The 27,962-nt window shown below is 55.6% G+C and overlaps 2 protein-coding genes across 2 annotated transcripts; one reads left to right on the forward strand and one right to left on the reverse strand.

Annotated features, from left to right (window-relative positions):
- The first annotated feature begins 1,959 nt into the window (after positions 1–1,959).
- Positions 1,960–12,892, forward strand: KIAA1614 (KIAA1614 ortholog). Its single transcript, XM_068141453.1, has 10 exons — positions 1,960–2,064; positions 3,723–4,352; positions 5,165–5,228; positions 6,484–6,633; positions 7,318–8,552; positions 8,637–8,742; positions 9,581–9,821; positions 11,252–11,364; positions 11,481–11,665; positions 12,001–12,892. The coding sequence occupies exons 2-10, from the start codon at positions 3,728–3,730 to the stop codon at positions 12,192–12,194; spliced, it is 2,913 nt and encodes a 970-aa protein (XP_067997554.1). The 5' UTR covers positions 1,960–2,064; positions 3,723–3,727; the 3' UTR covers positions 12,195–12,892.
- Positions 12,893–13,603: 711 nt separating this feature from the next.
- STX6 (syntaxin 6) lies at positions 13,604–27,901 on the reverse strand. Its single transcript, XM_068141454.1, has 8 exons — positions 27,824–27,901; positions 25,306–25,475; positions 24,637–24,731; positions 22,815–22,877; positions 20,482–20,604; positions 18,998–19,104; positions 17,305–17,399; positions 13,604–15,793 (listed from the first exon to the last, which is right to left on the reverse strand). The coding sequence occupies exons 1-8, from the start codon at positions 27,856–27,858 to the stop codon at positions 15,717–15,719; spliced, it is 765 nt and encodes a 254-aa protein (XP_067997555.1). The 5' UTR covers positions 27,859–27,901; the 3' UTR covers positions 13,604–15,716.
- Between the last annotated feature and the right edge of the window lie 61 nt (positions 27,902–27,962).

The following is a 27,962-nucleotide window of genomic DNA, read 5'->3' on the forward strand; positions in this document are numbered from 1 at the left end:
GGGGAGGAGGAGAAAGGGATGGTAATAGCGAGCGTGCCCAGATGCTGATGCCCCAGCTCCTTTCCTGGTGGGAGTCAGCTATGCTGTGGTGGATGAGAGGCCCCAACCCCACCTGGGAAGATGCCCCCCTGGCCTGACAGTCCTTCAAGCTCTAGAAACCAAATCACAAACTTTGCTCCAGAAGAGAAATTGGGCAACCTGGTAAAACATGTGATGACCTCTCTGTCCCATAGGTCCTCCTGGCAAAGGATCGGCATTTGCAAGGGGCCCAGGGTGGAAATACCAAAGTTCCTCCCAGGCCCTGCTGCCGCCTTCCTCTCCCCCCTCCCCGCTGTGTTGGTCTAAATGATCTTTCTATGAAGCCCTGTAGATGTCAAAAGTAATTATGGAGTGTGATTAGTCCTCTGTGGGTGCTTTCTTTCTTTCCTCCTCCTCCTCCTTTCTCTTTTGCTATCCCCTTCTCCACTCTTCTTTTTTTGGCTAAGTGGAAAAGGTGAGGACAAAGACTTGCCGCTTGCTTGGACTCATGATGTGTCTGTGACTGCGCTATTAGCTGTCTCCTCTCTTCTCCCCAAATGGATATCATTTTTGAAGTGTGGAATACCCTTCTTGATAAGTAGGTTTAAAAAGAAAAAGAAACTACTACTACTAATAATAATAATGCACAATGTGATGCTGTTTCATAGTTTCTAGGTGGTTGTATAAAGCAAAGTTACTGTGATTGTGTTTTTCAAAGGAAAAAGTGATTGGTTACAAAATCTGTCCTTTTTTCATTATTACAAGCTCTTTGTTTTCCAATGATCTGATGGCTCTTTTGTCCCCAGTCTGTGTCTCTTTGTTTCCATGTCCCACCTCCCCCCCCGCCCCCCCCCCCCCCCCCCCCCGGTGCTGCACCCACCCATGAGGTTTTTGCCTCCACCCATCTGTAAAGATGCTGCTCTTGTGCCCTTGGGAGCTGCGGGCTGTCACTGGTGGCTTGAGGTGCTTGGAGAAGGGAGATTTGTTGGAGGTGGGCAGGAGGGGTTCACGAGGAGGTGCCCAGGGCTCAAAGCCAACATGCCAGGGGTTGATGTTGGAGGAAACCACCTGCCCAGACTGTGCCATACCACCTAAAGGCTCTTGGTCCTTCTGGGAACCTTTGGTTGCTTCTCTCCGGCTTGTCTCTGCTCCAGGGTGTTGTTCTGCCTGCACAGTAGGTTGACCAGAGGCTGAGCAGCCTAGCTCTGGGTTGTCTGGGGTCTGTGCTTTCATTTTCCTCTCTTAAATCTCTTCATCGTCTCTTGCAATCAATCCAACTCCAGAGGAGAGCCCAGCGCCTTGAAATCGCTCTAAGCCTGTTGCTGCTCACGCCAGCCGCTTCCCGGAGGTTTAATCCCGCCTGCAGCTCCTTGCCTGTGCTGCCTGGCTGGTGGCAGGAGCCCAGCTGCCCCTGTTTTGGCACCTCACCGGGCCATTTGTCCCCACTTGATGGGGACATCTCCCAGGCACGTTTCACCTCAGCAACCCGGGCAGAGGAGCCGGGATCCCTCTCCAGGATGGCACGGAGGTAAGGATGGGTCCTGGCATTGCAGGGGAGGTTGGACCCCAGGGCTGGGGTACAGGGTGAGGAGGGTCTCTCTGCCCTGGGCTCTCCCACCCAAACCTGCCAGCCATCCCTTCCTGCCTGGGAGCAGCCAGGGGAAGATGCTCCATCTGTTCCACATGGAGCAAGGAGTCATGACTGCTGCTGGCCAGCCCCCCAGGCACAGCCAGCCCCCGTCAGGAAGGAATGGCTCGGGTTTGGCCATGGTAGGCACCCTGGGGACACCGGGGATGGTGGGGGCTGTTTTAAGAAGATAAAAGTGATTTCTTGCTGCTCGTGCTGGCGGGGGCCAGCGCGGCTGGAGCCGGGAGGATTAAAACAATTTCATAATCCTGGTGATTTCCTTTTGATCGGGATTATGAAACCAATCACGAATATCAAAAGCTGCAGCTTAAAGCGGCAGCCGGCATGGGGCCGGGATGCCCATGGCCCCCGCAGCACCCCTCCTGCCCCCAGGGGACGGCAGCCCCGGCACTTCCAAGGTAAGCACAGCCCACCCAGGACCCTCATCCTGCATCCGGAGTCTTGGAGCGGGGGAGGGGTTTGCTCGTAGGAAGGGAGCGCAGGGAGTTTTGGTGTTTGGGGAGTGCGTACATGTTGCACACTGGATTTAATGGTGATGCTTTGTGGAGGCACCAAGCTTGGTCCGCACCATCCTAATGCCCGAAGGTGTTTCGTTGGCCCTGGCTTGCCGAGGGGTCCAGGCAGGATTTGGCCTCCGGAAAAGCAGGAAAATTTAGCACGTCTGCAGGGTGTGATGCTCACAGGAGGGTGCCTAAAGCCGGCTTTGCCGCCGGGCTGAAGGTTGGTAAACACCTCCACCTTGGCGGGACCGTCCTTTGGGGCTTCTCGGAGCCCCAGCCACTGGTGTGTGCCAGAGCCCTTTGGCGCGCAGTACCCTGGAGCGAGGTGTTCCCCGCCTCGGCAGTCCCGGTGAGGTGGGCTGCCTGTGCGCTTCGCTCGCTTCCCAAACCCACAGCCCAGACAAAAGACATTCCTGAGGGACGGCCGAGACGGACGGGCTTCCCTTCGTCCTCCCGTGGGGTCCCCTCCATCCAGGCGCGGGGTCCCCTCCATCCAGGCGCGGGGTCCCCTTGGTCCCCAAACATAACACATGGCCACGATGGCGTCATCACCCTTTGGGGCCAGCCAGCGCGGGGGGAGGCAGTTCGGCTCCAGGGCTAGGGCAGGATTTGGCCGGACGCCCGTTGTGGGGTGCGCGCTTCGGGGGCGCGCGTTGGAGGAGGAGGCCTGGTCGGGAGGCAGGGCTGGCCACGGCCCCGCAGCCCAGCCAAGCGGCTGAGCTCAGGCTCGCTGAAGGGGCTGGGATTTGCTGGTTTGTCCTTTTTTTTTTTCTTCTTAATTTTTTTCCCCTCCCTGCTTCCTTCTCTTCCGCTTTCCTCTCCTTCTTCCCAGCCCTCTCCCGATGCTGCTCTGGGGGTAAGAACAGCCCTCCCCTCTTGCCCGCGGCCCCGGCTAGAGGCTGCGGTGAGCGGGGGGGTGATGGGGCCTGGGTCGGTGTCCCGGGAATATTCCTGCAGCTCCCAGCACGGGGAAGGTTCCTGCACGGATAACCGTGGCGCCAGGATGCTGGCGGCGGGGCGCAGGAGTGCAGCGGGAGCGGGAGGCCGGTGCAGGATGAGTGACACGTGTAACACTGGGACCAGGGTGGAGGAGGGAGCTGCTGTCTGTCCGGTGGCACCTTCAGCGAGTTGCAGCCAGGAGGGATTTGTGTTCTGGGGAGCCTTGGCGCCCTGATTTGGCTCAGAAAGTAGCAGTTCCCTCTGGGGCAACATGTGGAGTGCCCCGGGGCACCTAAACCATCATGGGGCAGGCACCCATGCTCATGCTAAGCCCGTGGACACGTATTTTGGGGAACCACCACACCCCCTTTCCTCTCCTTGCTCCAGAGCAATGCCACTGCAACGTGAGTGCTGTGGCTGGGTGAGTGACCTCATGCTGTCCTCACACCACAGTTGGCATTGCACTTGGTTTGCCCCTTGGGCACAGGCATCACTGTGACTGCTGACTGCTGAGCCTCGGGCAGGCAGGAGCACTGCTGGTGGCAGGAAGCACCAAGGTGGGAGGGTGAGGGCATGGAGGGAGCTCACCCACCCTCCCCTGGGTGTTCTCCCCACAGGCTCCATGGAGGGGGGCTCTCCCGTTGAGACACAGCGGGTGCTGCGGCCCCCGAAGCAGCACAGCCAGAGCAGCAGCCGAACCCCTGGCCAGCCAGAGCACCTCGAGGCCACCTGCGGCCCCCATGCCATTCTGGAGAGCAAGGTCAAGGCATTGAAGGAGAAGAGGGGAGGTGGCCGACCAGGGACCCCCACAGCCACCCCTGAGCGTTCCTCACCCAAGAAGCCCCGTGCCCGGCGGGGGAAGCTGGGGGTGGATGCGGCAGCGGTGGAACCGCGTGCCCAGCTCCGCACCTACCTGACGGATGGGCTGCTGGATGGTGGGGAGCCTGTGGCCAGCAGCCCCTCAGCCCCCCGTGTCGGCACCCCAGGGCTCTGGCGGGTGCCAACACCCAAGGGAGAGGTGCTGGGAGGCACCAAGCTCTCCCTGGATGAAGGCACTGGGTCCCAGGTCTCTACCTCTCTTCATGAGAGGTCCACTCTGGAAGAAGACACACAAACCCCACAACGGGACAGGAGGGTGCCCTCAGTGTCCCCCACCACAGTGGGGGGCTGGGAGAGGCTCTCTCTGGCTGAGCGGGTCGAAAGGAACCGGCGGCTGCTGCAGGAGGTGCTGGGCCTCACTGTGCCTGGTGAGTATTTTGGGCATGTGGAGGCTTTCGGTATTGCCAAAAGGGAATGGAAAGAAAAAGCTTTGGGGTGAAGGAGGGGGTCTTGGTGCCATCCTCTGGGCTCCCATGTGCTGCTGGTTCACCCACCATGGCTGCCTTGTTTCCCATGGCTGCTGCATCCCCTTCGGAGGCAGCAGTGGGAGATGCTCACAAGCAAAATGGGCACTTCACCAGGATGCTCTGAGTGTTGCCAACCCCCTTCTGTGTCCCGGTGTGGAAAGTCACTCTTAAAACCAAGAACAAGAATTCTACTTTCTAGGGTACTTGAAGTCTGCAGGCATCATCTTACCTTCGCAAGCTGCAAATAGAAGGAAAGATGTCTTCCCAAAAAAGGTTGTCAGGCCCTGGAACAAGCTGCCCAGGGCAGTGGTGGAATCCCCATCTCTGCAGGGATTTCAAAGCCATGTAGATGTGGTGCTGAAGGACATGGTTTAGTGGTCACCTGGCAATGCTGGGTTAACAGTTGGAGTTGATAAGCTGAAAGGTCTCTTCTAGCTGGAACAGTTTTATGCTTGTATTCTACCAGAGAAGGGAATTAATTTCTCCTTTGAAAGGCTCTGTCCTAATGACCCCATGATTCCCATCCCTGCAGGCACACCCCCACACTGGGCACTGTTGCCCGGTGTCCTTCTCCTCTGAGGTCTCTGCAGAGCTGAGCAGCTGTGATAGCCCCAGGAAAGCTGCTTGTGAGGGGTGTTGGGCTGCTATCAAGAGGGTAAGGTGGGGGGCTGCAGTCCAGCCAGGCTGATGCCCTTCCCTGTTCTGCATTTCAGAGGTACCAGCAAGTGATGGGGACTGGGATTCGGGAGTCTCACTGCAGGATGCTGAGGGCTGCAGGTAGGTCAGTGCCAACACGGCAAGAATGGATGTTTCCCTCTTTTCCCCCTAGTTTACATGCACCCTGTGAAGTAGTGCTGGGGCTCAGCAGGCATCTGGCAGCTGCCTCCTGATGTGGCCTCCAGGAAGGGGACAGGCTCTGGCAATGCTTCAGTGAGAGCAGGGGAGGAAGGTTAGGCTGAGCAGAATGTCCATGTGATGTATGTGCACAGAGATCCCCACCTGGACCCCAGGGTGGGAGGGGAGCTGGGGAGGAGGACGAGAAGATGAGAGCGAAATTTGCTCCAGGTGCTTAAGAGGATCAAGGCAGCAGGCATGTGTAATCTTGTTGGACTAATGATAAACCTTGGAGGTACAGACTGAAAACATGGAGGTGCGACAGGCAGGTGAGCTGGGCAGCAGCATGCAGGCTGGGAAACACAGCTGGAGGTTTAGGTAGGGGCTACACGGGGGAAGCAAATGAGTAGGGAAGGCCCCCTTGGATTGTGGTTATGCTTGCTGGGATTGATTGGTGACTGCTGGCTACAAGGCAGATCTTGGGATTTTGTGTTCCCTCTGAGCACAGGCAGCCAAAACCTGGAGGGACACCCCATGGTGCTGCAGAGGAGGCTCTCCTGGGGGCTAGTATGCTCCCACTCTCCTGCTGCAAAAAGGTTAAGGCCAGGCTCCTCAAAGTGACTGCCTGAGCTGATTATTTTAATCAGGAGGATTATGGCCATGGCCAATGGGGAAAGCAGCACTGGGACAGGACTGTGCCCTCCCATAGCCAATGCATTCCCAGTCCTGTAACTGGTGGCACTGAGGCACTAGAGCATGAAGGTGAAGACCCCCAGCAAGAAAAGGAAGACGCTGTGTCAAGGGGGTCGTCCCAAATCTACCTGTGCTCACATCACAGTGTAGGATTTACACTGCCAGGGACTGGAGGCAGTGTCTGCCTCAGTTTCCCCAACCATCTCTAGGTGCCTGAGGTCAAAATGCTGCCTCAGCTGAGCCAGCACCTGAGCTGTGTGGTTGCTGAGCCCTCCTCTCAGAGCATCACTGGTGTGGGATGCAAGCTGCTCCTTCTGCCTGGCACTGGGGATAGCGGGTGGTATGGAGGCTCACACCCAGCTGCCCCGCAGCGCGGCAGCCAGCCCGCCTGTGAATGGAGGCCAAGCCGCGTTTTCTCCGGGCAGAGCAGCTGCCTCGTCACTGCTAAACCACCTCTAATCCCTGTTATTTTTTCCTAATCCCACTGCCCGCTGCGGGGCCGCAGGGCCTTTGTCCCTGGGCAGGAGCTCGAGCTGAGCCCGCGGCACGAGCAGGCCAAGCAGCTGCTGCAGCGCGCCCGCATGAAGGCTCGCACGAACCCCCTGCGCGCCAGCCACGACATCCTCCTGCTCTCCGCCACCGTCCCGCACCCCAGGTCAGTGCCAGCCCCGCAGGGACACATCTTGCCTCTGCTGCTGCCGCGGTACTCGGGGCGGGGGGGGGGAGAGGGGGGCGTGGATTTGGTGTGTGAGTGCAGAGCCAGGGTCCAGCCTGTGAGGTGCAGCAGTGTAGCCTTGTGTGAGCAGCTCTCTGCTGGCAGCAGCGTCCCCCTGCCCGGGGCATGCCTGAAGTCTTTGCAGTGTAATATTTGGGGGTGGTTAATTGTGTTCTATGGTGATGGGGAGGCACTGGGAGATTTGGGCCCCTTGCTACAAGGGGGACATGGAGGTGATGAAGCAGGCCCAGAGAAGGGCAACTGAAACAATTCCATGATTCATGGAGCTCCCCTCCTGGTGGGGAGTGCTGCAGTGCTGGAAGGCTGTACCAAAGTGGTTGCTCGTTCTGTGTGCTGGGTTCATGAGCAGTTCAGTGTTCCCAGACTGATTAATCATCATCCAAAGGTGATGGAGGTCTGGCTGGGGCAGCGAGGCGTTGCCGCTGCCTCTCGTGATTTCAGCTACAGATAGCCCAAGGCTGGAGTGGAGCAGGGCCACATGCTGCAGTGGAGCATTGGGTGGACTTTTCTTCTGCCCCCATCTTCTGGGTTTCCCTGGTCGTGCCCTGCTTTTCTGAGGGAATCGGGCAGCACTTGCAGCTGGTCCGTGTCTGTCTGTCCCAGGGACAGGGAACCCAGCGGAAGGCTGAGCATCGCCCCGCGGGACGGCGGGAGCCTGAGTGACTCATCGAGCGGGGAGTCGAGCTGCGACCGGCCGCGGCGGCCACGGGGTCCCTCCCCATCCCGCGTCCGCTTCGAGGACGAGTCGGCCCGGGACGCCGAGGTGCGGTACCTGGAGCGGCTGCAGCTGCGCCACCGGCGGGCGCTTGGCTCAGTGTTCTCCTCATCGGAGCCGGCCGGCGGCGGGCAGCCAGCGGACAGGGCCGGCCAGCCCAAAGCCCGGAGCAGTGACCTTGTGGCTGGGGGCAAGTGCAGTGCCTGTGGCTCCTTCCTTGGTGCCACCACCAGCCGAGGCACGAACACGCCGGCAACCACCACCGAAGCTGAAAGCAGCCCTGCGACAAAAGGAAGCATCCCAGGAGATAGCGGAGGGCCAAATGCTGCTCGCCCAGAGTCCAAACCCAGGGCCCTGGGCCCCCGCGGGTCCCCACTGTGGATCCTCCCCTCCCGGCAGCGCATCCACACTGAGAAGATCAAGGAGACCTACATCGGGGATGTCACCTACATCGACGAGGTGGACTCAGCCTTGGAGAGCACTGACACCTCTGATGGCTGCCGGACAGACAGTGAGGAGGCAGGACCCCACAGCCCCCACCCACGGGGGCACCGGGACCCTCGGGCTCGTGGGCACAGAGGCCCCAGTGCTGTCCCTCACACGGAGGCAAGGGCTGGGAAAGGGACATGTGTGGTCAGCGCTGGCCCCCGCACAGGGGACAGGGGCTCAGGTAGTGCCACAAGCCAGGTGGGGGCTGTTTCACCACCACCACCAGGGACAGCCAGCAGCAGGGAGGATGGGAACCCCCACCAGCGTTCAGGGGGCAGCAAGGGGGTGGGAAGCACCTCTCATCCCTCACATCAGTCCAGTGAGACCTCAAAACCCTCCTCACAGCCGGGGCCTGGCACCCCCATGCCCCCTTCCACCAAAAAGGCCGGCTCCCAGGTGCCTTGCAGGAAATCTCTCTTCTCTAGTGGCAGCCGTCGGGCATCAAGCCAAGAAGCCCAAGGCCCAGAGCCCAATGGTAGGAGTGCTGCCTCCTGCCAGCCTGGGGGCACAGCTGGGTCAGGGGACCGGCAGGGTCCCTGCAAACCCAGGTGGCTCCCAGGGAGCCCGCTCCGTGCCTTGTCCACCAACAACTGCAACAACACCCATGGGCAGGACCCCTCAGAGATGGATAGAGGTAAGAGACCCATACATGAGGGTGCCTGGGGGATTGGTGGGTACTCAGTAGGGCAGGGACATCATTGTCTTGCTGTGGTTACAGAGGCACCATCACATCCCCCCTCACAATCCCAAGAGGCTGCTCGTCTCCCTAGGGAAGTTGCTGGAATGCCTGAAGCGCATCACTCAGCCAGAAATGCAGCACATGGGTGAGTGAGAGCAAGAGGCCACCAACATCCTGCACTCTTGCATGAGTGCTGTATGCCAGCTCGTGGAGTCTCCTTCTCCAGAGACTTTCAAGACCCATCTGGATGCATTCCTGTGTGATCTGCCCTAGGTGATCCTGCTTTGGCAGCGGGGTTGGACTCAATGATCTCGAGAGGTCCCTTCCAACCCCTACCATTTTATGATTCTATGATCCCTGAACATCCCTCCTTGGCACAGCAGGAAGCTGCCAAGGCATCCCAATGGGATTCTGCCCTTTGGCACAAAAAACCCCACTTCAAATATGGCTTCACCTGTGGGTTCAAGTGGGTTTGGGGGAGCTGCATTTCACCCCACATCTGGTTCTATCAAGGGTACTGCAGCACATGAGAGGATGAGTGGCCTTGGGGGTGTTTAGCTCAGTGCCAAATTCTTGCCTTTTGGGGAATATCATTTACAAAATGCTGCCAGCTGGAGGACTGCCTTTGGTTCACCAAACACCAATCTGCTGGCTCTGTGCCCAGGAGCAGCATGTCTCAGCCTGGCAGGAAGTTTTGGAGGTAGCACTGAGACTTTGGGGTTCCTTGGCAGGAGGTGATCCCTTCAGGCAGAGAGCAGGGGGGGTCTGAAAGGTTAAACCTCTGAAATGATGGGTGGAATGGGTAGGGAGCCCTTCAGGACGGTTTGGCTTGTGAAACCATCCCCTGAGCATGCTGGGAGGTGGCTGCACCCCTGTCTCACTGTGCAGCCTGGTTTCAGCATGCTGCAGCTCTCCAGGCTGCACAGCTGGGTGCAGGGTGTATCTCCAGCACTTAAGCAGCTGCAGGTTCTGTTCTTCAACAGGCACACGGGGGATAACCATCATCACTCCCCATCCAGGGAGCTGGGGCGGCCAGTCAGCCGCAAGGGCAGCAGCGCTTCGGCCTCGGGGCTGAAGAAGCTGCTGTGCAGCCTGAGCCAGAGCACCAAGCAGCGCCTGGGCCGCTTCCGCTGCTACAGCATGGAGCAGCTCCCGGCCTCCGACGCCACCCCACCAGATGGCCCCGGCATGAAGAAGTCACCCTCCCTGCAGTCTCTGCAGCTGGTGAGCTTGAAATACCGCCCCAGGCAGGGGATGTCTGGGGGGAGCCAGGGGGTCGTGCTGGAGGAGGGCTGCTGGGCTGGGGGAAGCATTCCTGAACATGGCTTTATGGCTCTGGTGGTCCCAGGGTGGGGCATGGGCATGTGCCCGCCCCAAGGCTGCTGGGTTTGAAAGCCCAAAGTCAAATTGAGAGCAGACCTGTGGAGAGGGTACTTGGGGTTCTGGTGGGTGCACAGCTCAGAAGCCAACTATATACTGGGCTGATCCCCAGCAGTGTGGGCAGCAGGTGGAGGGATGGGATTCTTCCCCTCTGCTCCACTCTGCTGTGGTAGTCCAGCTCTGGAGGCCTCAGCATAGGAAGAGGCATGGACCTGTTAGAGCAGGGCCAGAGGAGGCCACAGAAATTATCTGAGAGCTGGAACCCCTTTGCTATGAGAACAGGGTGAGAGAGCTGTGATTGTTCAGCCTGGAGAACAGAAGGCTCTGGGGAGACCTTCTGGTGGTCTTTCAGTACTTAACAGGGAGAAAGCTGGAGAGGGACTGTTTACAAGGGCATATAGTGACAGGAAGGGGGGTAGTAGCTTTCAAGTGAAAGAGGCTAGATTTAGATAAGGTGTAAGGAAGAAATTATTTATTGTGAGGGCAGTGAGATATTGGAACAGGGTGCCTAGAGAAACTGTGGACGCCCCAACTCTGGAAGTGTTCAAGGCCAGGTTGCATGAGGCTTTGAGCAGCCTGGTCTAGTGAAGGGAGTCCCTGCCCATGGCAGGGGCACTGGAACTAAATGATCTTTAAGGTCCCTTTGATCCAAACCATTCTTAAAATGGAGAATGGAAGGAGAAATGAGGAGATGGTGGGGAGTGGAAGAACAGATTTGGGGAGGGGAGATGGAGTAATTCGGTTGGGGATCATGGCTTTTATGTCCCAGCCAACTGAGCAGCAAGACACCTCCCTGAGAAGCCCCACTCCCTGGGTGGGCATCCTGGCCTGGAGTGAGGGACACTGCCTTATCTCTCCTTAGTGGTAGTTTGGGGAGGGTTCCAGTGAGGGACAAAGTGGGTTGCAATGCCCCTGCTCCATTGGCATGCTAGTGGGTGAAGGGCCGTGGTATCACAGTATCGCCAAGGTTGGAAGAGACCTCGAGGATCATCGAGTCCAACCTGTCACCACAGACCCATGACTAGACCACGGCACCAAGTGCCACATCCAATGCCCTCTTGAACGCCTCCAGGGATGGTGACTCCACCACCTCCCTGGGCAGCACATTCCAATGGCGAACGACTCTCTCCGTGAAGAACTTTCTCCTCACCTCGAGCCTAAACTTCCCCTGGTGCAGCTTGAGACTGTGTCCCCTTGTTCTGGTGCTGGTTGCCTGGGTGGTGCTGCAGTGTTCATGGTTGTCCCCCTCTCAATAGGGTGTTTTTTTTTCCCAGGTGTCACCCTTCTGCCAGCCCCAAAAGGCCACCTCTGTCCAGAGCCTGCAGCCCCTCCTGGGCAAGGGATCCCGTGCCAGTGCCTACCTCCTACCACAGACCACAGCTGACAGGTAGGTCGGGGCCCAGCACGTCCCTAGGCAGGCTGCTATGTGCTGGCTCAGCATAGCTGGGAACCCCAGCAGCATCCTGGGGCCCTCGCTCACTCTGTCTCCCCTCCTACCCACAGGAAGGGGGGCTCAGGGCCACGGCGCTCGCTGAGTGTGGAGGACATCGGAGCGCCGGGCAGGCTGCGTGCAGTGGGACGTGTGGTGGAAGTCTTCCCCGATGGCACCAGCCAGCTGGAGCTGCAGCGACCCCCCAGCGGCGCCTTTGGGTTCTGTGTCACCTCTGGGAACGGCCGGCCCGACACAGGTACAGCGGAGGTGTCCCGAAGTGCCACCTGAACCCCACGGCAGGGATTGCACAGCCCCTCTGCAGCAGCTCTCATTCCTCCCCAGGAGTCAGCATGGGCATGGGTCAAGCTCCATCCCCAGCTGGGCCCCAGAGGGTGATGGTGGACAAGGGCATGCTGCTACATGTGTCTTAGGCTATGCACAGTCCCACCTGTCCCTTGTCCCTTGCCTTGGGACACAAAGCCTGTCCCAAAGGCCATTTATTGAGAGTTTGTTGCTGCACACAGTCCCCGGGGGGGCACAGTCCCAGCCGTGGGGCGCAGGGTGGGGAACTCACCCTGTCCCTCTCCACAGGTGTCTACGTGCAGGAGATGGCAGATGCCGGCACAGCCAAGCTGTATGCAGGACTCCTGGGTGTGGGAGACGAGATCCTGCAAGTCAACGGCGCAGCCGTCTCGGGGCTGGGGCTGGCCCGCATCCAGGAGCTGCTGCTCCAGGCGGACTCCCTGTCCCTCCGCGTGCTCAGGCACCGGCCCGCGCCACGGTAGCCCCGGCACTGCTCCTGGGAGGCCTGGCCCAAGGAGGACGTTGGCCTGGGATGCTGCAGAATGGTGCTGTGGACTAAACTGGGTCTTCTTGGGTGGGTTTCCCAGCCCCTGAGAGGCAGAACAGGAGCAAGGACCACCCCTCAGTGTCCAGCATCTCCAGGAGCTCCCCGAGTGTGGGTTGGGGGACAGCTCAGCCCCGCCACTGAGCTAGAGTGGGTCTGTCCTGCTGGGCACCGGGGTACCCCATCTCCACAAACCCAAGAGACATGAAGTTCCCTGCCAGTGCTGGGAACCTGTGCCTGTGGGCTCCTGCTAAGTTATTTCAAACTGCATAAATACATATATATATATACACACACATGTAATCATGAACTGTGGTGCCCTTGGCTTGTGGGTGATAAGGAAAGGGGCTGGGAAGGGACACTTGGTCAGGGGGATGGGACATGCCCTAGCCCATGTTGTGGGGCTGCTGGTGGGTTGAAGAGCTGGGGATGGGTCAGGGTGCTGGGGACAAGGCAGGTGCCTTGCTGTTGGGTTGGTGTAACCACAGGGGGTGGCTTGTCTAGGGTGCTGAATGCATGTCTTGGCAGCAGGGTGGTATGGCACATGTCCTGGGAACAAGCAGGGCTGGGATGCTGTTGGTTCAAGGCAGCAGTTCTTTGAGGCCTCAGGACCTGCTTGGCCTATGGGGGTGGAGAAATGGGGACAAGCCAGTGGGGTTTTCCTGGGGTAAATACTCCCCTAGAACACTGTGCTGGGGGCTCCTGCTGCCACCCCTGGGCAGCCTGTGTTTTGGTGGGAGGTCTCTGGATGGGCTCATTGCTGCCTGGTTTTCCATTGCCCGGTTGCTCTACCAGCTGCCTCCTGAGTGCAGTGTGGTACTGGGGGACACTGGGCAGGCAGCTGGTGGGGGGACTTAGCTGCCCACAGCACTCCTCAAAAGGCAGAATGACCTCCACTTCCCCACTCTGGTGAGAAGCATGGTGGGGGGAGCACAGGGTGACAGGGCTGCTCAGCTTTCCCTGTGAGCACTGCTGGGACAGCAGCAGGGTACCCATTGCTGATCAGAGGGGGCTGTGCTCCCGCTGGTTTGGGGGCTTCCTCTTTTCCAGCCACAGAAGGAGAAACTGGTGCTGTGGCGCCAGGGTGGCTGCACAGGGACAGCATTGCTGGCAGGCGCTGAGGAGGCTGACGAGCAGAGGAAGCACAGCAGCAATGGCTGCCCTCAGCACGGTGATGCTCCACATCTGGGCAGCAGCTGCCCACAGCGCAGAGGGGACCTCAGAGCAGCCTTAAAACCAGAGTGAGTGATGCCCAGAGGAGGCTGGTGGGAGCTCTTGCCACTGCCTGGTGCCAGGAGAGGTGCTCGTCCCTGAGTAAGGGTGACCGCAAGAACCAGCGGTGATCTCTGCCACGCCACGCTGGGCAGCAGCAAGGCATTTATTTAGTGTTACAGGGGCACCACCAGCAACAGAAAAAGCAAATGTACACAAGAGAAGGGAGCAGAGAGTTTGGTGGCTTGCAGTGATGCCAGCAGCTGGGCCACCCTCTGTCGAAGGAGCGTTCCCGCACGGAGCACTGGGAGTCGAGGACGCGTGACCCCGCAGAGAACAGCGTGGGGATGGGAAGTGTGCGAACACCAGCCACCGAGCCCCACTCCCAGGAACCTGCTCCTACAGAGGTACTGAGCCCAAGGAGCTGGCCACTGCCAGCCTTGGAAAGCAGACACTGCCTTGTTTCTTGCAGCATAACCAAGAGAAATGAAGTGCTCTGCAAAGCTAAGGAGCAACTGCTCATGTAATTAGTGCGAACGGGCACTGAGGTGTGCGCTAACAGAGAGCGGCCTGGCAGCACAGCCTGGTGCCCTGCCCAGCTGCAGAAGGCACAGTGCCTGTATGGAGGACACAGAGGGGGTCACACTGCTTGAAGGAAGCCACAAACTCAAAGGGGAGGAGTGTTCAGTCTAGGTGAAGCAGCCTGGAGATAAAGCTGGCTGGTGGTGAGTTTTTCTGCTCAGGGAGGATGGGTTTTTTGGGGTCGAGTTGTGATTTCAGCAGAAGTCACAGCATCAGCACCAATTAACCAGCCCCATCTGACACACAGATGGGAGGCATGAGCCAGCCTGTCCTGGATCTTTTGGTGTCTGCAACTTCAATAGGGAGCAGGCTTGAGTAAGAAATTGTCTCTGCTTTCCTGAAGAGCTACCCCGTAACCTGCATCTGCTTGTAGCACGAACCCCTCCCTGCGCATTGCCTCCCAGGCACGCAGCCAGGGTGGGCCCTTCGGCACTACCTTCTGATATGAACCACCCCAGCTAACTCCTAATTCACCGTTTGAGGGAGACAGCCAGGCCACCCAAAACTGCCAGGAGAACTCCAGTGACAAACCAGCTCTAAGGTAACAAAGGAATTGGGCAGCATTGACCTTGCTTTTCAGTCTCCTGCGTTCCGGTGGCTTACGACGGGGGTGTCAAAAACACAGTGGCTGGGGAAAACGAAGACATCCTATTTACAACTTGATATGCACTTAAAATACATGATTGAGCCCCATTCCTCTGCCACTGCACAGAGGGAATGTGGCTTCAATGGTCATCAAAGAACAAAATCTTTTAAGGGTGGGGTTTTTTTTTTTTGGGTTTCTTTCTTTTTTTTTTTTGCTTTTTCCTTAAAAAAAAATAAGTTATTTTCAACCTGACAAATCACTTGCCAAAGGGAAGCAGCAGCTGTTAAACAGAAGCAGTTGCTCAGTTATACAAGGGCAAAGAAAGCATCAGTCAATGAGCTTTGGAGGCTTGTATAACGAAGGAGGCAATTTAAAAAGCTTCAAGAAACTCGCTCTCTGGCTAGCAGTTGTTTGCCAGCTTTCAGCAGGCATCAACCTGACTTTCAAGCTCTGGGGTTTCTAATCCTGCCCACTGATGGCAGGACAATACACCCCCTGTGTCAGCTCCTGCTAAGGGGTGCTGGATCGGACTGCCAATGCTGCAGCAAGTCATGGGAGCAAGGCAGCAAGGGGTGGTTTGGCCAGGGCTCCCCTCCCTCGCCCTGGCTGCATGGGGTCTCAGGCCACCATTCCGCCCCCCTGACTCCCCAGGTAATGCTTTTGGCTGGCAATGTGGTTTGTAATGCTCAGGGAATTCATTAGTTCCTCCCTGCCGCCCCAGGGCTCACTGCTCCAGGGCTGCATCCAATCGCAGGTGGTTCGGGACTGCTGCAACTGGCTCCTACCTGCAAAGGGTGGAAACATGGAGGGTCAAGCTCCCCTCCAGCTGCCCAAGTCCAGACCTGGAGCCCAGGTTCAGCTCGCACCGCACCAGGGGAGGAGGCAGGTCCAGTCCTCTACCCCCTCTCCCTGGGAGGCACCAGCAGAGGCATGCTGTGGTCCTCTGAGGAGAACGGCGAGAGCTGGGTGCAGGTTTTCTTGCCGGGGATCTCTGTGGGCGGACGGAAACGGTGAGAGTTTCATTTCCCCTGCTACAGGGCCGAGGGGGCGGAGAGGGGGTGTCTGAGGAGGTTCAGTCCATCACAGGATGAAAAATAGGATGAGCACCACCATCAGGATGACAAAGAGGACGATAATTGCACACCACTGCCTTCGATCTAGAAGGAAAAGGAAGGGTCAATCTTCCTGCTTTAACAGGGAAGGGAAAATCAGAGGAGCTTCTTTGCACTGTACTGCTAGAAGCCCGATGTAGGCTTAAAGAAGCCATAAAAAGCCAAAGCAGCAGCTCCTTTGGCAGCATGCCCCACTGCAGCCCAGAGGGTGACAGTGTTTCTCCTCTAGGATATGTCTGGGTTTGGGGACAGATGTGGAAATTTTAAGGCTTCTCCCCAGTCAAGTTCAAACAGATCTGATAAGCCACTTCAAAAGCAATCAGGAGGAGCAAGCAGCAAGCTGCTCTGTGTTCCTGCTTGTTTGCAGAGTAACTTGTTTGCTAGAGGAACAAGAAGGGGGTCTGGTGAAAGCTGCCCAGAAGGGCTTATGGCAGCTCCCCTTAGGAAAGTGCTGGGAGTTAACTTTCCCTTGGATATCCTTCCAGCTTGCTGGCCCCATGCAAGGGCTGCAGAAGCTTGATACTGCACCCCCTCTGAGAGCTGCTATCTGTCCACGGCCATGTCTGTAGTGGCAGAGACACAATGGTGCAGCAGTGGGGACAGTGCTAGCAGCACCCCTGACTCTTAGGCACAGCAGCTACCCTAGGAAGAACCCTCCTGGTCATGCACACATGAAGCCAGGGACAGCAGAAATGCTCTTTCACAGCTCCCAGAGGAAAGGGCAAATACTCAAGGTTAGCACCGTCAGCCCTCCACACACTCTTACTTCCACAAGCTCATAAATCCCCCAGCCAACTGAATCCTGTGGAGCAGGAACACTTCTCCTGCCTCCTCACTGCTGCCTCCACAAGCTACCCGAGCACCCAGGGGAGAGGGGTACCGGAGGAGGTGACTGCCGGGCACAGCGCCAGCACCCTGAGAGGCAAGCTGGCGGCGGGGGCCTTCCCGGCAGGCACGCCGGGCTTCCTGTTTGCTCTGCCCGCGGCGCCTCGCCAGCCCACCCGCTGCAGGCACAGCCTTATAAGGAGTTTTCTCCTGGGTTCGGCACAGAAATCAGCTCTTTCCTCTGCCAGCTGAGACAGATCCTACTGACAATAGGCCTGCGGGATAGCAGGCACCGGCAGCCCAGGGGCAAAAGGGATTTGGGAAGGGGCTTGCTGCAGGCAAGTATTTGGTGTGGAAGAAGCTGCACGCTTTGTTCCACAAGCAGCCCAGGGAACTGTAGCAGAGGAGGCTGCAAAGCTTCTCCTCCTACCACCTAGAGGGGGATTTTCCCACCGTGGCAGCAGAAGCATAAATAGAAAGGCATCTGTAAATAAAACAAAGGCAAAGGACAGGCTGCAGAACAGTGTCTGGGCAGGAGCAGCTGCAGCGCTTGGAAGTCTTCCCCCCCCCCCCCCCCCTTCCAAGCCCCAAGAGCTGCTCCCTCCCCTCTGCTTGGGTCTGGGCTGGCTGGCTGTCAGTGGGTGGGAATGTGTAGTGTCCCAGCCCAAAGATCTGAGGCCTTGTCTCTGCCTTTCCAGGGATGGATCTGGATCCTGTTTCCCAGGACCTACCGCTTGTCATGTGAGACACTTTGGCGAGCTTCTTCATGACGTTGTCAAGCCGTGACTGAGTGCTGTCCAACTCGTGGGAGAAGTCGTCCAGCATCCTGGGGACACACAAGTACTCGTCAGCAAGTGGCACATCCCTTCAGGATTTCTCAGCTCTCATACACACTGGTCAGAACACTGATGAGGTCAGTGTATCACACCTTGGCAGAGACAATGAATAGAACCCGGTCTCCTGAAAGCCCCCAAGGAAGGAAAAGTCCTTCTGAAGGAGGAGCTTGGCTTTAGTGGGAAGTCATTTAGAACTCCTGTCAGACTCATGCCCACTGTGTGCTTGTGGCTAGGCTCTGGCATCCCTGCATGGTGGGGAAAAGACATTATCCTTCTTTTTGGAGGGAAGCATCATCTATAACTTGTGATTAGCAGAGACTGGTTAGAGAGATTCAGGTGCCAGCTTGGACTTTAAACGTCTTTTCTTGTTCAGGGCTTGCAGTTGAAACTAAAGTCTTGTTTCACTCATGTACCAAGCAGGAGTGAGGTTTGCAATTGATTTCAAGGTGCTTTTTAAGCTCTGCATAGAAGTTACCCTTCCCCAGCAACTGGAAAGAATGTGAAAGGCTTCCTTAAGCTGTGTTTTGTCACTGCCAAGACCCCATCTGGAGAGAAACGAGCACATCCAGAATCAAAGTACCAGTCCAATTGTCTCCAGCCAGTGGGACTTTAAAGCTTAGCATGTTTAAAAGGACAGCTTCCTTTATTTGGAGTTCTAGGGTGCTTGTTACACCTTCATCCAGTGAGGAAAAAGAGAGCTGTAAAATATTTATGATTGCAGTAGTTATCTGCTACTGTCTAGCAAGCACAGATGGCACATGATGATCTGGAAACTGTCACACCACACTGATCTGCTTCTGTGAGAGCAGAAGACTCTCATGCGACAAGAGTTTGGACAAGAGGTGGGTTTAAAGCCCCTCCTCCCACCATAGAAGACATCACCAGGGACACAGCCCTCCAGACTCCCACCAGCCAAACAAGGAGGGTTTTTAGGCAGGAACCTTTCCAGCTTCTCTGGAAGTGGTAGCTGTTAGCCTGCAAAACTGGAAACTTTATGCATTTGTTTGCAAAGGCCAAGAACAGGGAAAGAAATCTAATTTATATGTAAATGGTGGATGCAAATTACCTTGTGAGCTACCCTTTAACCCCTTGAGTGGGTGAGGGTTATTTTTAGCTTTAACTATGAATAGCAGCTCTATGCTGCCTGTCTCAGAGCAGTGAGGCAGAGCTGAGCACTGCTGGGTCAAACAGTTAATCCAGGGGCAGCACAGAACCCTGTGGAGGAGGAAAGCACCCAGTAGCCCCATTACACAGCACCTCCCTCCCTCATCTGTTGAGCACTGCTGGCTGCCTGAAGCCAAGGAGCTTACTGCGTGCCCTAGTGTGTGGAAAGGAGGGAGAAAGGAAACTGGCAGCTAAGTCTGCCCTAGACACAGGCTTTCAAACCAACAGGACTGTGTCTGGCTCCTTGCAGGCCACAGTTAAGAAAAGCTTTCCACTGCCCAAAATCAAAGGCAGGCTGGGAGAGGCTGCCTGAGTAACCAGTAAGTTCAAGGCCCTAACAGAGGCAGAGATATGTGTGTGAGGACCTCCAGCTGTGCTGCAGCCAGCCCCATACTGGGTTTTTGGCACAATGTCTCACACTTACACTGCTTGCTCCTCCAGCTCCCCGCCAATGCGCTGGGACATGTTCTTCAGCACCCCAATGCTGCCAGAGACCAGCTCCAACTGCTCATCTTGCTGCTCCACAATCAGCTGGGGCCAAAGAGAAGGGAAACAGGCAATTACAGGTCCACCTCCTGCAGCTGGGTCGGAGCCAGACAATCCAGTGGACAGACACTGGCTGCTCAGCCCATATCAGCTGTGGGACCTGGACACAGACCTCAGCCGCCAGGAATGAGGACCACATTCCTAAGAGACGCTGGAGAAGTGACAGCCGCCGCAAAGCCTCCCTGGCAAGGCATCCCTGCAGCACAGCAGGCTGCAGGCTCCCAACATCCCTCCAGCTCCAGCCTCAGCACAGCCATGCCCCATCCCTTCCCTGCTGAAGCAACTCTTGAAAGCCACAGGGGCTGATTATCCAAACCTCTGCAAGCCCTGCTGCCCACAGCAGGCACCTGGGAACCACGCTGAAGCTGTGCCTGGGAAATGCAATCCGGGACGTGCTGCAGCTAACAAGGAGTTAATGTGAGTAAAAGGCTTTTGCAGCTTCTACAGCTAAAAATAGCAAGCTTGGCTCCCAATGTGCCAAAGGAATAAGTCTGCTGATGTTTTAAGTCATTTTCAGGGCACAGTCACGCTAAGGATTAGGTTTACCCTAGTTACCTATTTCTGAATCTATTTATCCCCCTAGAGTTACTAGGTAAGACTTGGCTGAAAGCTGGGCGGTGTCACAGCTCAGGAGCTTTAGAGGAGCTGGCCACATCTGAGAAGCTGTCTGGTTACAGAGACCTGTGTTTGTGTGGGCTGCTGCAGGTGGGTCTGCACACTGCCTGGGTGCTTCTCCAGGCAAACTGCCCCAGTAGCAGGGAAGTACCTCACCAGAGGTTCTCACAGAGCCCCTGTGCTGGCTTTCTCACGAACCCCGTGTTGACAAAGGCAGGAAAAGGAAGCAGGCACGTGCTCCTGCTCCCAGCCTGCTCTGATGAAGATGCACACAAACAGCAGCTCGGTTTTTAACCAGGGGAAGTTGCACAAGAGAAACAGGCTTTCTTCTGGTTGCAACATTTCTACTCTTCCAAGGATTTCAGCAGTCCTTGTGGTATTAAAGCTCAGTGCACTACAGATTCCAGATAGTGCTGTCTGCCCTCTCTGAAGAGCAGAAGACCCAAGCCTCAAGGGTTAAAAACTCTGCACCAAGATGCACCCAAAGCTGGGCATGCACAGCTAGATGCTGCAAGCAAAGAGAAGGGCTCTCAGAGGCTTAAAAACTCTGCACCAAGATGCATCCAAAGCTGTGCAAGCACAGGTAGATGCCACAAGTAAAGAGCAAGAAGTAAAGAGCTCTCAGGCTCCTGGATCCAGACCAGGCACGGACTGTAATTTCTTTGGCTCTTGCAGCCCATACCTCATGCCCTCAGTGCCCATTTGGCAAGCAAAGCTGCCCAGCCTGCGTGGTGCCAGCTGCCTTACCTGTTGCTGAGCTTGCTGCTCCTCGATGAAGTGAGAATTTGCTAATTGCAGCTCCCGGTCCAGGCGGCTGTACTTGTCAGCTCCAGAGCTCCAACTCTGACTCCCGCTTTCTCCCAGGAGCACCTGAACAGATGCAGAGTGCCCTTAATAACACCTTTGTGTCTGCTCAGAGCCCAGCTAGAGGGTGTAGTGGGAAGGCAGATGAGGCAATACACCTGTACATACATGAACAGCATCCTTTTTTCTCCTGCTCTGTTGCTACTCAGCCAAAGTGCTGTCATGAATTAAACACCACAAAGCCAAAACACCAGCCTGGGAAGTCCCTGCAGCCTCATACTGCAGCTTTGCCTCTCCAGCAGCAGGAGAGCTGGAGTACGACCAGCAGACAGTGTGGGCAGGAGCTCTACACAGCACAAAGGACTAGCAAAGGTCTGTTCAAAAGACAGCACTGTGTGATAGCCATGTAAGCTGGGAAGTATCAGGATATATTTTGTTAACAGATGTATAGCTTAAGCTGAACACCCTGCTGCTCAGGAGGGGCTTGGGAGGGTCGGGATCAAGTACTTAACCAGTTGAGCTTACTAACACCAGAGTACAGAACCACAGCAGTGCTGCATACTCTGTTCTTTAATCCTGGCTACCTGTTCCTTCATCAGACCCTTCAGCTGCCAGCACACAAGACTACACTTGCTACCTGCTCTACAACCCAAAGAGAGATGCTTGAGAAAAGCCAGCAGAGATGTGGCTTTCCAGCTGGGCAAGTCTGCTCCCTGGAAGGGGTGTAACATGAGTGATAGATGCTGGAAGGAACATGGTCTGCAGGTGAGGAGCTGCACCCTGTGGCATTACCAACGGGTTAGGGAGCTCTGCCCAGCAGCGTGGAGGCAAGGCCAACTCATAACAAGACTATCTCACAGCTTCTGATCGTGGGCAGAAGGGGACAACCAAGCGTGAAGAACAGCGAGACAATGATAAGGCTGCTCCAGCAGGCTCAAAACAAGATGGTCTTTATGGTTCATCTGCTTTACAAGGTTCAAGGAGGGGTGAGGAAAGCTGGCAGACTGACCGTGCAGGAAGCCAGCAGGACATCTGGCTTTGTCCGCCCCCGAGACACTGAGCAAGCTCCTGGCTGTCTCCAGCTTGCAGCGAGCGCAGCTCCTGCTCATTTAACGCGGTGCCTTAGTTTTGCTGCAGCTGCAACAGAAAGGCCTCTGTTTGACAGCTTCAGCCTGCGAGGGCCAGGTCACCACCAGCCAGCCCCTTGGATAGAGAGACAGGCTGGAAAAACCACTGCAGCCCAGCACCAGCTTTGTGGACTGGAGGGAAGACGAGGGGCTGGGGAAGGGGGAGGAAGACAGCAAGGGGAAGTCGGTTTTCCTGACCAGCTGTCGCTGCACAAGCTGGGCCATATGGTCTCCTTCAGCAAGCAGGAACTTCACACAAAGAAAAGGCAGCAGAACTCAGGGACGGCTACAGACTTGTTTGACCATGGGTGTAAGGGACTTTGTTTCTTCAAGTGTTTGCCAAGCAGATCAATTAACCTCATAGCAAGCTCAGTTAGTGGCTCTGTTCTTCTCAGTAGCTTGGGTGGTTTGTCATTTGTGCCACAAATAGTAAGCCTGATGTATCCAAGTAAGTTCAGTGTTTGGAGTGCACACCAACTTTCAATGAGGCAGCTGAGATCTCCTTACAGCCTCCCTCTCAGCCACATCTATTTCTACTCCTTAGATTACAGGTACAGACAACTTGAGACTCCTTGAGCTTCGTTCATCTTCTTACATGGCTAACTATTACGAGAGGCAGCTGTGTGAAAGGATATTGCAGCATCTCGGCTCCTAAATAGAGCAGAGTGCAGGATTACCTTCACTGACATGGATTCTGAGTCTGAGGAGGAGGGAGGTTCCCCTTCCCGCAGGATGATGCAACACTGACAGTTGTACACAACCAGATCTGAAGACAGAGACAGATGGCAAGTGCTGACTTTACTGCTTTTGAGAGACAGGCTGGGACGAGAGTGGCAGCAACACGCCTCTGAGAACCAGATCACTCAGGTCAGCACAACACAGCTTTGCTGTAGCACACAAACCCCTTCCCAGAACCAAGCTTTTGAAGGGGATGAACTACAGACAGGATACATATTGTTAATAGCTGCTTTTACACAGTGTTGATCAATACTCTACTCTCTACCTAACAATGTGGGGCCTTGAAAGAAGTGAAAATAGAGGTTTCACCTAACACATGCCTTAAGACACCAGCTGCTAGAGCTGATAAATCCTCCTATAAGTACCAAAGAGCCACTGCATTCCCTTAAGTGACCCATTTCTGGTGCTCACCTGCCTGTTTTTCCTTTCAGCCAGTGCTTGCATGGAGGAGTTTGACATCTGATCCTTCATTTCCTGTTTGTTCAAAGAAAGAAGTATGTCAGCATGGGATCTGAGGTGACAGGTGGCTTCAGGGTGCAACAGGGCTGTCTATACTCAAAACAAAGCCTCTTCAGGGGGAGGTTTGCTTTGAAAATGCCTGGTTTTGAAGAGTCTGGAAGGATAATGTTGATCACAGTTGATTGTTTTACTAGCACCAGAATCAACGGCAATGAGCTGTTTTGAAAACAGTCCTTTGCTACTGGGTTTTGCTCCACTACAGGCAGAACACTTTGATTTGTGTAACATTAAAATAATGCTCCCACTGGTAGACTGCAAGAAAAAGCCAGGTTCTTCAAGGCTTTGGAAGTCTCTAAGCCCCTGCACTTTATTCCCAGCTGCATCTGTTTTTATACTGCACAGGACGAGACTGATTTCCTGGCCACCCTCTCAGACTGTATCTACATTTTTCTCTTTATATCAGTTAAGTTTTGCTGTTGAGTTCTCACAGATGGTCACTAGCCATAGCAGGTCCCCATCACAATGTAAAGCACTGTAGTTTTAAGAGAGTAGATTAGTAAGTAGTCAGTATGATCTAACAGAGGTGGCTCCATCAGCACAGTTCTGATGTCACCAAAACATTCAGGCATCTTTATCAGTAGAAAAGATAGCACCTAAGAGCATCAGATCCCACTCAATTACTTCTTACTGGCTAATGCTCATACTGCTGTGTACCAGGAATCCCCCCTTGGAAACTGGAAATCAGATCCATAATGCCACTAACAAATTTCACTAAGCAGTAGGAGATGGTGCTCCAAAACCCCTTAGCCAGCAGTTTCGGCCCGGAAAAGAGGACCATGGAGCAGGCTTGCCTGATCCTGCCTTTTTGGGAGTGGACTATGCTAAGGGCAAGGCTGCTGCCTTTGTACTGATGCCTTTGCACCAGCAAACAGATGCCTACTACCCAGGGCCAGAGTGGTTTGGGGCTCAGTTCCCAGGCAGCAGCCCTTAGGAATTGCATGCAGACCACAGCACTGTAGGTTGGGAACGAGCTTGCTGCTAGCCACAGAAATGCATTTTGTGAAGTAGGCATATCAGAGTCATGAGGGGCAGCAGAAACTAAGCTACCCTCAGTGTGGCTATTAATAGGGAGAAAACTTCCTAACTGGCAGCTTGTTACCAGGCAGTTAAGATTTGAGGAAGGTGATGCTTCTCTATTTATTACCACCAAGTTGTTGAAATCTTCCTTTTGCTTCTGAAATGCGAGCTTAAACTGAAAAAAAAAAAAGGCAAAAAAAATCCTTCCCCCAGTTAAAAATAAATCTAGTGGTTGTTTGGACTATTTTGTAGCAGTAGGAAGTTGAAGTCACCACATCAATAATGTTAGGCTTTAACCATCTGTCAGTGTTCAAAGTGGACTCCCTTGTTTTTGAGAAGTGGTGCTAAAAAATCCCAGGACAGCTGCGATTTCCCTCACCTCTGAAGGGAGGATCCAGCCTCCCCTGCACCACAGCAGTCCTTTCTCTTCCTTCCCAGTGCCTACAGATTCCCAGACTGGCTGTTGCAAGAGAGGTATGTTCAAGGAACAGCAACAGCAAAGGAGGGTGTGCCACGGGCTACCTGCACTCGTGCAGCCCCAAACCCATCTGGGCAGCACCAAGGGGAAACACCAGAGGAAGAAGCCTGAGAGACCAGGTAGCAGGTTTATCCTCTGCCCTCCACTTCAGCATGAAAATGGCTACAAGCTTTCCCATTTCATCATTCCCATTGCCTTCCCCACACTCTCATTCCTTACCCTGACCACCTGCCGTGTGCTTGTGATGAAGGCTTTCCTGATCCCCAGCTCCGTCGCATCGAGGTTGAACTTCCGCGGGTTTGCCTCAACGATGCGTAGGCAGCGAGTCAAGGAGTCCCCGTCAGCGGTGGTGGATGGCCACACAGGCACACAAACCCCCAGAGTGCCTCAGAAAGGGGCTACCCTCTGGCCACTGCACTCTGCCATTTCCCAAAATCAGATTTGGGGAACACAGAAGGCAAAAACCAGGCATGGCAGGGATGGACTGTGCAGCACAGGCACCACTGTGAGGCTCCTCTCGTGCCTTTTTGTTTCTGACGCTGTGCAGCACTTTCAGGAGTGTTCAGATGAACACAAGGGAAAAGGAGTATTTCTGGAAGCCAGCCTGGAGTCTGACTGCCCACACAGAAACCCAAATTCATACAACACAATAGGCTTTCTAGAACAAAGCCCCTCAGCATATACCTTGCCAAGAGGAAAACAAAAAGGCAAAAGGAAAATCCTTCAGCTGAACACACTGGCCTTCACTGCTCATTTGCTGTTTGAGAGAAGCTGAAGTGAAGGCAAAATTCAATCCCAAATGGTCCTGATTTCTGCAAAAAGCAACTAGTACCCAGCTATTTAGGGGATCCACAGGCCCCTGCCCCCAGGGGACCACAGAAAGGATATTAATTGTTTCATCCAAGTCTTCCAGGTCCCACTCGATGCTCCGCAGGTTGTTCCTGAGCTCATTAGTGGTCCAGTCAATTTCCTCTCTTGTGGCAATGGAGGGATCTTGCAAGAGCTCTGTCCACCTCTGGAAGAGCCCCTGGGCAGTGTTGACAGCTTTCTGCACCTCCCTGCAGCCAGGATGGTTAAAAAGAAGCAAAGGGGATTATGTATCAACAGTTGCTCTGCAACAGTTGCAGCAGGACAGCCCTGAGCCCAGCTGAGCAGGGAAGCACAGCTTTCTCCCAGACATCTTTCCTTCCCACAAGTTTGTTTTGTTAAATAAGGATATATCCTACCTGCCGGACAAACCCATCTCTTGCTGCAGCACAAAGTGCTGAGCAGCAAGAACTCACAGTCCATCTATTAATGAAGGGACTTATTTCTTTAGAGGAGGTTTCTGTCAAGTGTCCAAACCAGGGCAGAGTCTCTGAACAAGACAGCTCTTTGGCAATTAATGTTTTGCATTCCTCTCAACAGCTTTCCTCTGAAGGCTCTTGACTACCTCTGCAAGATACCCTAAGGGCACACAGAATTACAGGAACTGTCCCCACAATACAGCCAGGCAGACTGGGGAGTGCAGCACTGTTTACTTTAATTCAGCATTTAAAAAACACACAGCTCTAGTCGGCTGGCTTAAGGAACAGCAAGTTTTTTTTTCTGCTGCTCTAAGCGCTTTGGAGATGAATGCATTCACAGCAGGGGCAGGCAGGCTTTGCTGACAGCACTGAGCTGCTCCCATGGTTTGGGGCAAGCAAGTCTCTACATTTGGGTCACGGTCCAGCGGTGTGGGTATCTGTACTTACAAACTGTGTGGTCCTGAACTACTCCCTCAGGTTCATGGAAAGCCAGGACAGGAGGCTACAGCCAAGACCAGACCTCGCTGGTGTTAAAGGTGGCCAGCATGAGCCCAAGAGCTTGCATACAGCATCCACATAAGATGCAAGTGTTTATCCCCAGTGAAGGAAAGGTTACCAGCAGGCGAAGACCAGGAGGGATGCACTCTGCTGAGACTGCAGTTTCCTCTGTGTTACACCACGGCATGAAGTACTCTGCTTTGTTGTTGAAACTAGTCTCTTGGCACCCTGATGTGTGTCCCTCCTCCTCTTGAGTCTGCCACATCTAGTGCCTTAAAGCAGCCTGCACTGCGGGGCTGGATCTTTGTTCCTTTCACTATTTGCTAGTAAAAGTTTGGTTTGGTTTTTTGTGGGGGTTGGTTTGGGGTGTTTGTGTTTGTATGTTTGTTTTGGGGGGTTTTGTGTTTGGGGTTTGGTGGATTGTTTGGTGTTTTTTTTCCTATCGAGCCAGAGTTAGGGAAGTATCCACAGGCAGGAATTTAAAGCAGAACTGGGTCTCCTCTGCTGGGAGGAGTTATGATGTCCAGTAAAGCAAACTGAATACAAAGTGGATGGCCTCCAGCAACCCCTTCCCCCCCAACCTGCTGGGTAATAATTAACACTGGGAGAGGCAGCACATCCCCTCTCCCCTCCCAGCCCTTCCCTGCACTGCACAGGAACCTCTCCGGAAAGTTTGACAGGACGTTTGCTCCACACCCATGGCAACTCGGACTTTTTCTGCTTAGCACCAGTACAGCCTGGCAGAGCGATTCGCTTTCCCCGACTGCACCAGCATCCCTTCCAACACCTCCTGTGCCCGCACTGCTCTCCCTGCCTCTCCCCGCTGAGCACCTTGCTGCTCCTAAGTTGTCTCACTGCGATGTGGGGCAGGTGACTGGCCCACAGCAGAGCCTGAGGCTGGCCCCAGGGTGGTTTCTAGCGACCAAGGTGATTTCACTGTATTAATTTCAATTTTCCTTTCCTTCTGCTTTCACCACCTTTGGTAGGCAGTTGCCTTTGTACAGGCTCTTCTTGCTTTCCTCTCATAACGACCGTCCATGATGCAGCTTCTCCACCTGCCTGGTCCCTGCTCCTCTCCATCTTTCCTCCTGGACACCACAACCCTGGCCTCTTGGGGATGCCACCCATCCCTGCTCAGCCTGCGGCAAGGAGACATTTCCCCAGCCACTGACGCCGGGGACAGCCTGCCCCAAGCTATCCCATCGTGCTGGAGCCACACTTGCAGCCCCTTCACCTCCCGTTTCCCTCGACCAGGGGCTGTAACCTTCAAGCTGGGCTCTCCCTGGCCCGCAGAGTGCGGGACGCTTCGTGCTGGGAGGCCCGAGCGCGGCTCGGCACCTGCCCGGCACAGCGTTCCACCCCGGGGCCTTCCGCCCCCGGCCTTCCACGCCGACGGCTCCAGCAGGGCCGGAGCCCGTCGCAGACCCCCTCGGCCTCAGAAAAGAGGGGGACAAAGCCGCCATTTTCCGCCTCCCCACTCACCTCCGGAGACCTCCCCCGGCCGCCGCTTACCCCCTCCCCCACTTCCCGGGCCTCCCCCGCTGCGGAGCGGCCGTGTCCAACCCCAGTGAGGCGGGGCCATGCCGCCAGCCCCGTCCCGGGCCCCGCGGGGCAGCGCTCACCCCTTCACCACGAAGAAGGGGTCCTCCATCGACATGGCGCTGCCGCTGCCCCGCCGCCGCCGCGCGCCCCGGCCGACACGCCCCCAACCCCCGCCGCCGCGCCCCGCCCCGCGCCCCGCCCCGCGCCGCCCCGGCGCCC

This window comes from Melanerpes formicivorus, unplaced genomic scaffold, assembly GCF_026170545.1.
Source record: "Melanerpes formicivorus ecotype bairdi unplaced genomic scaffold, bMelFor1.0.p_v2 SCAF_7, whole genome shotgun sequence".
NCBI classification, from domain to species: Eukaryota; Metazoa; Chordata; class Aves; order Piciformes; family Picidae; genus Melanerpes; species Melanerpes formicivorus.

Excerpts from the sequence above, each read along its gene's own strand:
- STX6 (XM_068141454.1), bottom strand. The coding sequence starts at position 27,858 with ATGTCGATGGAGGACCCCTTCTTCGTGGTGAAGGG. Across the intron at positions 22,878-24,636 it reads GCACACGGCAGGTGGTCAGG|GAAATGAAGGATCAGATGTC; the intron begins GTAAGGAATGAG and ends TTGAACAAACAG. Across the intron at positions 19,105-20,481 it reads AGCAGCAAGCTCAGCAACAG|CTGATTGTGGAGCAGCAAGA; the intron begins GTAAGGCAGCTG and ends CTTTGGCCCCAG.
- KIAA1614 (XM_068141453.1), top strand. The coding sequence starts at position 3,728 with ATGGAGGGGGGCTCTCCCGTTGAGACACAGCGGGTGCTGCGGCCCCCG. Across the intron at positions 6,634-7,317 it reads GCCACCGTCCCGCACCCCAG|GGACAGGGAACCCAGCGGAA; the intron begins GTCAGTGCCAGC and ends TGTCTGTCCCAG. Across the intron at positions 8,743-9,580 it reads GCCAGAAATGCAGCACATGG|GCACACGGGGGATAACCATC; the intron begins GTGAGTGAGAGC and ends GTTCTTCAACAG.